Source organism: Cibotium barometz, chromosome 51 (genome assembly GCF_041138505.1).
Source record: "Cibotium barometz isolate CiBa-2024 chromosome 51, ASM4113850v1, whole genome shotgun sequence".
NCBI lineage: Eukaryota > Viridiplantae > Streptophyta > Polypodiopsida > Cyatheales > Cibotiaceae > Cibotium > Cibotium barometz.
The window spans coordinates 10,403,146-10,412,793 of record NC_141096.1 but is presented as its reverse complement, the minus strand read 5'-3'; the positions used below and the strand labels follow the sequence as shown (position 1 = coordinate 10,412,793).

General features: G+C 38.3%; 1 protein-coding gene across 1 annotated transcript; it reads left to right on the top strand.

Annotated features, from left to right (window-relative positions):
- Nucleotides 1-352: 352 nt before the first annotated feature.
- LOC147609312 (cytochrome P450 704B1-like) lies at nucleotides 353-5,627 on the top strand. Its single transcript, XM_086787946.1, has 6 exons — nucleotides 353-861; nucleotides 1,235-1,450; nucleotides 2,180-2,648; nucleotides 3,312-3,574; nucleotides 4,593-4,796; nucleotides 4,964-5,627. The coding sequence occupies exons 1-6, from the start codon at nucleotides 625-627 to the stop codon at nucleotides 5,138-5,140; spliced, it is 1,566 nt and encodes a 521-aa protein (XP_086644072.1). The 5' UTR covers nucleotides 353-624; the 3' UTR covers nucleotides 5,141-5,627.
- The last annotated feature ends 4,021 nt before the right edge of the window (nucleotides 5,628-9,648 follow it).

Genomic DNA, 9,648 nt, shown 5'->3' with positions numbered 1-9,648 from the left:
GGCCTTAAAACCTTGTAGAGAAGGCCTTTTAGAAAATAGGGTTACAAAAGGGCACTATTTTCAAAATTTCTCAAAAGTTTACACAAACATATATATATTTTGAAGGTCAACGTCTTAGTTCATGGATGATGGCCTTCAAATTGAAGGTTAAGGCAGGAGATCCCAATTTCATGGTTGAATTAGTCCTATTATTTTATCCGGTCACCTATGACGTGGGCTCTAATGCAAGCCCGGCCCCAATTTCTACGTCCTCAATGACTAATGTACGTCCTCAATTTATACTAATGTACGTCTTGACCCAAGCTTTAAATACTCCCACAAGCTTGGCCTCAATTGGATTGATTTAAGGCTTTAGCTGTGATCAAAATTAGGGCTATGCTTGAACCTTATATTACTCTAATGACTCCCACAAGCCTGGCCTCAATTGGATTGATTTAAGGCTTTAGCTGTGATCAAAATTAGGGCTATGCTTGAACCTTATACTACTCTAATGACATAATTAACTACTCTAACTACTCAATTAATACTAGTGCAAATTCAGCCAAAGCGTCGATGATGTACCCTCACGATTAATGTGGGTTCTCAATGTGATGGCAATTGTGGCGGCCCTGTCATGGTGGGTTTATGTGCACAATTATTCTTGGCATTAAGGGCAAGAATCCAAAGGCAATATGGCCAATAATGGGCTCTCAGTATGAAGCTTCTCTTAATTTCCACCGTTTGCATGACTGGTGCCACTCTTTCTTCACCAACCAGCACCACACTGTGGAGCTTAATTTCTTCTCAACTCGGACTTACCTCACTGTGGATCCCGCCAATGTGGAGCACATACTTAAGACCAACTTCCGTAACTATCCTAAGGTCGATTACCGCTAATTTGTCTATAGTTTACTTTGATTACGCCTTGTTTTATAATTGTAATACCGCCGATTTACATCATTTCCTAAGGTTTTAATCATCGCCCCAAAAATTTGATAATATATTAATCAGCAGGTTAATTTAATCGAGTTTCATTCATCTGTAGTTTGATTGCAGTGTCTGTAATTCAATATAAGGTTCAAGCATAGCCCTAATTTTGATCAGTTAGCATATCAATCATGTTTGAGAAATTTCTCTAGCTGTGTAAAGACACTGATCGGGAAATTAATAACGTATGATCAAAGTTAATTACGATCACAATTATGCTATCAAGTGCAATTAATCCTTGTTTAGCTGGTGTTTGGATTTGATTCAGGGAGAGAAGACGAGAGAGAAACTGAATGATATGTTGGGCGACGGCATTTTCAATGCAGACGGAGACATGTGGAAAAAGCAGCACAGGATTGCAAATGCAATATTTCGCGGCAAAGCCCTAAACGATTTCAGCTTGAAATCCTTCCGACAGGATACCCTCCACCTGCTCGCCATCCTCGACTCTGCAGAAAAATCAAAACAACCCATCAACTTGCAAGTAATATACGTTAATTTCCACCTTTAATCTCACTGATTAGCGCTAATTCTCCCGTCGTAATTCTCCGCATATCAAAGATTTTAGAAGATTTGCGATATCAGCGATTTGTAGCTAAACTAATCAACTACATACTGTTGTGGTTACTAAACAGAAAATGAATACTATTGCTAAAAAGAAAATTTATGAATAAATTAATTTGCAGATTTTTTGTTATACTAGATTAAATTGACTTGATTTTTTTTTTTGAGAGGACTGTAAGATTAATTTGACTTGGTACAAAAATCTAGCTGTGCTTAATTTGCTACTCATTGCGAGTAACAAATCCTACTGAGTTAAATTTACTAACAGGAAGCTGTGATTGCTAAATCAAGGAAATTGAATCGTAATTGAATTCATTTGCTAATGGCAAATTTTACTGAGCTAATTATAATGAAAGGCAGTAATTACTGCTAAATAAAAGTGGTAATTGAATGAGCTAAACAGAAATTGAGTAATGTTTGCGGTTAAATCTAGCCCTGAAATCACATAGTTTGCAATTGCTATTGCTGTAATTATACTAAGGAAGGTTATTACGAAATCAAGGAAGGTTATTACGGAATCAAGTTATAATTAGTGATCATACTGCTAAGTACGAAGTTAATCGATTGAAGTACAGGGAGATTACTGCGAAATTAAGACGTGATGATTAAGTGAGCGAGTTAAAGTAATGATGATTTGTGGACAATGCAGGAACTATTCATGGGTATGACAATGGATTCCATTAGCAGGGTGGGATTTGGGATCCAGACGGGCCGGAGCGGCATGTCCCCATCGTTACTGCAAGCCATTAACACCTTTACAAAAGCATTCGACACGGCTAATGAGATGATTAGCACGCGCTTTGTGAACGTGTGGTGGAAGCTCCACAGATTTCTAAAAGTGGGCAGAGAGAGGACGTTGATGCAAGAGCTGCGCAAGCTCAACGCCTTCACCACACACATCATCGCTAAGAGACGAGCAGAAATCGACCTGATCTCAAGGCAATCCATGGGCCACTGCAGCAACAACATGATTAAGGTATGTACATTAATTATGATCATCACTACGTCACTTAATCACATCCATCCTTCTTCTTCAACTGTGTTTAATCATCACTCTCCTTCTTCAACTGTGTTTAATCATCACTCTCCTTCTTCGGCTCAATCATTCTTCTTCCACTGTACATGTCTAATTTAATCATCGCTGATCTCCTTCACGTGTGCTTAACCATTCTTCTTCCAGTGTGGTTAATCAGCAGTGATCATCTCCTTCAAGTGTGCTGCTTAATCGTTCAAAACTAGTGATCATTAGTGGAGTTAATGAAACCGCTTTGTGCTTTGATTATCTTCCTTCAATTGTGCTCCTTCAATTGTGCTTAATCGATTCGCTGGTGCTTGATCATTCAATAATTCAGGCATGATGCGTCGTCAGTGGAAATAATGAATTTGTTTTGTGTTTGATTATATTTCTTAAGTGTGCTTAATATAATAGTACCTAGTTAACTTAATCAAATACTAAATGGTTTAAACAGTTTGCTAAGAGTGTTAAATCCAATGGCTCCATAACGTAATCGAGGTTAACATTAGTGCACATCATCAGATTGTGTGCACACACACAGTACACAATCTGACCACCACCACCATCATAATCCATCAATCTTTTGCTTGAAAACACACGCATGCAATCTGGCCACCACCACCTTAATCCATAATTATTTTTTCTTGAAAACACACACACACACACACACACACACATCATTCTTGGTACATTACAAACTCATATAAAGTTCTCAATTTACAAATCAAGTTCTGGGTATGATTGGTTTGGAACTTTGTGCTAGCAGGGAGGGACACAACGGCGGTGACAATGTCATGGTTTATATACAACGTGTGTAGGAAGAGAGAGGTGGCGGAGGCGGTGTACAAAGAGGTGGCGGCGGCGGTGATGGGCGTGCATGGGAAGGAGGCGCCCACCAACTCAGCTGGTCGAGGGGCGCTAAGCTTTGAGGAGGTGGCGGATCGCCTGAGTTTTGAAGCGCTCGCCAACATGCATTACCTACACGCTGCCCTCACGGAGACCTTGCGCTTGCACCCTGCCGTCCCTAGGGTACTCTCCCTTTCTTTTTTTTTAAAAGCATTAATCATATATCTTATTATTATTATTATTATACACGATGCCCCCTTCTCAAAGCTTTCCTAATAACACATGTTCTTTCTTTCTTCTTTTTCCTCCCTCTCTCTCTCTCTCTCTCTCTCTCTCTTTCTCTCACTTCACATCTCAAGCTCCTTTTTGTTTCAACTGAAAATAAATTTTGCCTCGTTCTGTTTCAACTCAACATATTAATATTTATGATCAACTTACACACGACCGACATAGCCTCTGCACCCCAACCTTCAAAAGTTATGATGCTTCCATCACACAAATAGCCTCTACACATATGCCTCCATATTATAAAGTTAAAAATTTGATACTTGCACTCCACCCCTCTCGGCTTGGACAGACAATGTTGCCCTCCACCCCTCTCAGCTTCACTTTCTATACTCTTTTTTAAATTAAAGCAATAGTAGCACTCGTGCTTCGATATTCTCTTTCTAAATTCGAGGATGGGGGTTCTAATCCTTGTTGTAGAGAGTGCTTAGGCCACCCATAGAGAGGCTTTCATGATGGGGGTTCTCATTAGTGTAGAGAATATTTAGGCCCCCCCTAGAGAGGCTTGCATATAAACACATATTCCCATTTGTGATCTACCTAGCTAAGACGTCCACCTTATCCATAACCCAAAAAATTACCTTAAGATCACTATCGTTTCAAACATTAAAAAGCCCCTAAACAAAGGCCCACCAAAAATTCAAAGCTTATTAATTTTTAAACAAGTTAGAAATAATAAATTGAACCAAATTATAGGGCCCTTTTAATAGTGTTGCCTTAAAAACAATGACATATACATGTAGTTCATCATGTTTATTTGTGTGAGAAACAATATTTCTTTAGCTCAAAAAGTATGCTTTCACAATTTTCAACCTTTGTAATAGCTAAATATGTTTGATTGCAAATACAAGAACAAAGCTATTATAATACTCTAGACTAGTTACACTATATGCTAACTTTGCTATTTATTTTTTAGGATACCAAAGTTGCAATCCATGATGATGTTCTCCCTGACGAAACTGTCATCAAGGCAGGGGATCATGTGGCATTTGTTCCATATTCCATGGGACGAATGGAATTCTTATGGGGGAGTGATGCCCTTGAATTCAAGCCCGAACGTTGGTTGAAGGTTGATGGTTCATTTAATCCAGCATCACCGTTTAAGTTTACCGCATTTCAGGTAATGGAAAACCACAATCGCACTCTAGAACAAAACTTTTCAAGATTATTCCACAATTAATTGCATTTTTAGTATTCATCCATGCTCCATGATCATTCATGCTTGTTTTTATTTCTTCCCTTGGTTGAAAAAGTAATTTATGTTAATAGTTTGGATGCACATTGTAGGCTGGCCCAAGGATGTGTTTGGGAAAGGATTGGGCATACTTGCAAATGAAGATGACAATGGCACTACTCTTGTTTTTCTTCGAGTTTAGACTTGTACCCAATCATGTAGTAAAATATCGAATCATGATGGTTTTGGCAATGGCCAATGGTCTCCAAGTAACTGTACATAGGCGATAGACTCTCTAGTTCTCATGACATGGAGCTAGTTGTGACCCCACTAAGAGATGATGAGGTTAACTTTTCCACCCAACATGCTTAAAATTCAAACTATAACCATTCACTCTTAGAAGTTGAACACATGACCATCTCTTAGTGACCCCACATGCTCAATTCAAACTATCCCATTCACTCTTAGAAGTTGAGCACATGACTATCTTTCGAATCAGTGGTAGTCATTATAGAGATGGTCAATTCCTTAGACTTTAGAATTTTCTCATCACCAATTGGCTTCCACGATTCTCTTACATGGATTTGTATAATACAAACTAGTCAGGAAGAGATAAAATTAGTAGGTGGGTCAATGAAATATCCCCAAATTTTCATTGATTTCGCAACCTTAGGTGAAAAAGGAGACAATAAAGAAAGTTCAAATAACTTTCAAGACAACTAGCTAGTATCTGGGACCCCAAAGTCATTGTAATTTCTATTTCCTTCTCAAGGAGAATAAAAATTTATTGCCTCATTTTCAAGGAATTGATTTTAACTACTTCGACATCAATTATTTAACCTATGGAAATTTAAAAGTTTCTTTTCATGCCTTTTTATTTAACCTATGCAAATTTAAAGGTTTATTTTTAAGCCTTTTTTGGGGGGGTTCCGATGTTAAGAAATATGCTTCTTCTTTGTGAGTTACATTTTAGAGTGATTGGTGATAGTGCTAAGTTTAGTGATTGGTGATAATGCTAAGTTTTGTAGCTTTATTAATTCCTATGAAAGTTAAGTAGGTTCTTCTAATTAAAATTTAATGGAGATGTAGTAAAATAATTTTAATGTGGAGGTACTATCTACATGATCTTATTATAAATATTCTTTTTCCTTTTTCAAAAGGTATATAGAAAGGTAGTTACAAGAGGATGTTCCATCTTTGTGCACATGCTAAGACTAGGATTATCTATTATAGAACCTTAAAAAAATACATCTATTGAAAGTAGTGTAATAATACACATAATAGTGGAAGCAGGATCAAGATAATATAAAAAGCACTGAATTGCAGAAAGAGGAGAGTAAATAATATTACTACTAGCAAACTTTGATTACAAACTGATGGCAGTTCTGCTCACCCATGTGCTCTGGGTAGGGAGATTTGATGGCGATTTAGACCGACTCCGGATGGATAATGTCTTGTTTACGAGAGTGCTTGAACTCAATGAACTCGATGATTAACTAACGCTGCCAAACTAGTCTATATAAAGTGGAGAGTAAACAATATTGTTACTTGGCAAACTTTGATTATAACTGATGGTTTTCTGTCCACCCATGTGCTTGAGTAAGGAGCTTTGATGGTGATCTCGATACTCTTGACAAAGGATGTCTTGCTTACAACAGTGCTTGAAGAGAATAAACTCAATGATTAACTAATCATGTCAAACTAGTCTATATATAGTACCCATCGGCAACCTAGGTCCAAAATGACTAACTAACCAATTATATCATCCATTTGGGAGCATTCTATACTACAACTAAGTTAGCACAGCTCTCCCATGACCATCTGGACCCTCAAACAAGGCCCCACAACCTGATATCAATGTGTCCTTGGTTTGTTGTCCAACAACTAATGTGGTCACATAGACTACATAAGTCCTAACCATCTAGCCATATTTGGCCACTATCGAGTGTCTAAATTAAGAATTGTCGGGTATCTGGGTGCTCACCTACAACCGCTACTCTTTATATAAGGGGCCTTATAAAATAGAGCACATATGTAACCCATAGTACTAACACGATGGTAAAGCATTGTGCAAATGCTTTTTCAACACCCCTCCTCAATGTCCACCCAGAGGTGAACTACCTTGTTGGTCCAATGTCGAGTTGATGAAAGATGTCACTTGAGCAAATCTCTCCTAGAGCCTTTGTGAAAATGTCTGCACAATTCTCTGTTAGTAGGCATAATAGACAAGCTCCTCCTGTCCATCCATAATAAGCTCATGCATATAATGATATTGTATCTCAATGTTCTTCATGATGCGAGCATGAAACATCAGGTTCTTAGCAATTACCATGCAACTTTGATTATCATATAGCAACACTATCACTCCCTTTTGAGCCACACCCATGTCTTCTAAAATTCTTCTCAACCAAACTACTTCATATGAAGCAAAGCGTGCTGCCTTGTACTCAATCTCCATAGAAGAAAGTGCCACTACTATAGGCTACTTCTTGTTGATCCATGATGTAATTCCACACCCAATAAGAAAGAAGTAACCAGAAACAAATATCTTGCCGATCCATGATGTAATTCCATATCTAATAAGACAGAACTAACCAGAAATAGATTTCTTACTATCACAATCTCCTTCCCAATTTGAGTCACTAAATCTAATCAGGAATTGACCGATTTATAAAAGATGCCATACCCAATGGTACCTTTGATGTATGTTAGCACACACATCCCTACCTTCCAGTGGTTCTCTCAGGGATGATTTGAGAACTTGCTAAGGACACCAACTACAAAGCTGATGGCAGTGAAGATTTCGTCTGAATCTTGCCATACCTCAATCCCCAAACAGAAATGTATAAGCCTAAGATCTGTCATGTCAAACTTTGAACTCCACATCTTCTGTGTATACCGAGCCTTCTCTTCATGGTTCCCCATCATAATGAGGTCATCCACATAAAGGACAATGATAACGTATATGCCTTGCTCATAGAAAATATATGAATTTAAATGTAACGAGCTTTTAGAAAGATAAATACTTATAATGAAAGCATATATCCATTGGTACCATGCTCGAGGGGCCCGAGGGGTCTATTTCAGCCCTGTAGAATGCCTTCCAAAGTCTGCATGATTTTGTTTTATGAGTCTAGCATTCTTAACTCGGGAACACTATGTTGAGTACTGGTCATTTGCTATGATCAAATCTTTGGTGGGTTTAAGGAAGTGTGGTTTGATGCACTAGAGCAAGTTTGAAAATGGATTCAAGCATGTTTTTGCTCACGTCTCATGTGTTCACGCTTATATCTCGACTTATGTTTGTAGGCTCACACATGCTCACGTGTATAGGTTCACATATGTAGGATCATGTCTGCATGCTCACACATGTCTAGGTTCACATATATAAGTTCACGCCTCTAGACTCAAAGGTTTATATTAAAGGTCTTTAGTGCTTCTGGAGTTACTAGGTCTAAAAATGGTTTTAGGCACGCTTTTTTTCTTGGCTAGGCTTACATCTATTGGCTCACATCTCACATGTCCAAGTTCATGCCTCTAGACTCACGTATGCAGGCTCACATATCCATATTTATGCTTGCATGCTAACGTGTCTAGGTTCACATATATAGGTTCATGCCTCTAGCCTCCCGTCTATAAGCTCATGTATGTAGGATCACATATGTAGGTTCATGCCTCTAGAATCACGTCTACAGGCTCACATATGTTGGTTCACGCTTGTATGGTCACGTATCTAGGTTCACATATGGAGGTTCACAACTCTAGTCTTTTGTCTGTAGGCTCACATATGCAGGATCACATTGCATGTTAATGTGTGTCTAGGTTCACGTCTCTAGGCTTACGTCTATAGGCTCATGTGTCCAAGTTCACATCTTTTTTGTATGAACTAGGCTCACGTACTTTCCTTTTATGAAATAAGCCTACTTGAGGCATGGACTCTGAGGGCCTGTGCCTATGATAGGTTTGGTGTGCACTTTTATTGCATAATAATTTCCCATAGTTACAAGGATAAGAATTCCCTAGTAATTCAAAGGGCAATAACTTTCCTTGGAATTTGTAGCTAGTACTGATTGTATGATGGAAAAATCCTCATACATAAGTAGGTATGTCCTCATAAATCTTCAAAGGACATGACTAGGTAGCTAGTACTGATTATATGATGGGAAAATCCTCAAAGGACATGAGTAGGCATGTCCTTACAAGTCTTCAAGGTAGTAATAATTAGTCAATACAATGTTAGATATACCTACCTCTAGACTCAAGCTTGTAAGGACATGAGTAGGCATGTCCTTACAAGTCTTCAAGGTAGTAATAATTAGTCAATACAATGTTAGATATACCTACCTCTAGACTCAAGCTTGTAGGTTCACGTTTATAGCCTCATGCCTCTAGACTCACATCTCATGTCTGAGGTTTTTAAGCGCATGCCTCTAGCGTTCATGTCTTCGAGTTCATGTTTGCAGGCTCATGCTCTAGAGACTCACGTCTCATAGACTAACCTCTGCAGGGTCATGCCTCTAGAACCACGTCTGTAGGCTCAAGTATGTCTCTAGGCTCACGTCTGATGTGTCCAAAATCACATCTTTTTGCGTAGAACTATGTCACGTCCCTAATTGAGAGCTAGTTTAGCTTGTTTTTTGGAGTTTTTTGAGACTTTTAGGACTAGATGGGAGGTGATTAAGGATCCCAATCCTAGCTAATGGTGGTTATGCACGTGTTTAAGTGTTTCTTAATTGTTTTTTTTTTAATTTTGCATGCTTCTAATCTTTCAATTCCAACAATGCATGATTAACAATCC

What these genes read in the sequence shown, in the direction of transcription:
- LOC147609312 (XM_086787946.1), top strand. Translation starts at nt 625, where the DNA reads ATGTGCACAATTATTCTTGGCATTAAGGGCAAGAATCCAAAGGCAATA. An exon ending in AACAACCCATCAACTTGCAA is followed by an intron (nt 1,451 to 2,179) that starts GTAATATACGTT and finishes TGGACAATGCAG; the next exon opens with GAACTATTCATGGGTATGAC. An exon ending in TGCACCCTGCCGTCCCTAGG is followed by an intron (nt 3,575 to 4,592) that starts GTACTCTCCCTT and finishes TTTATTTTTTAG; the next exon opens with GATACCAAAGTTGCAATCCA.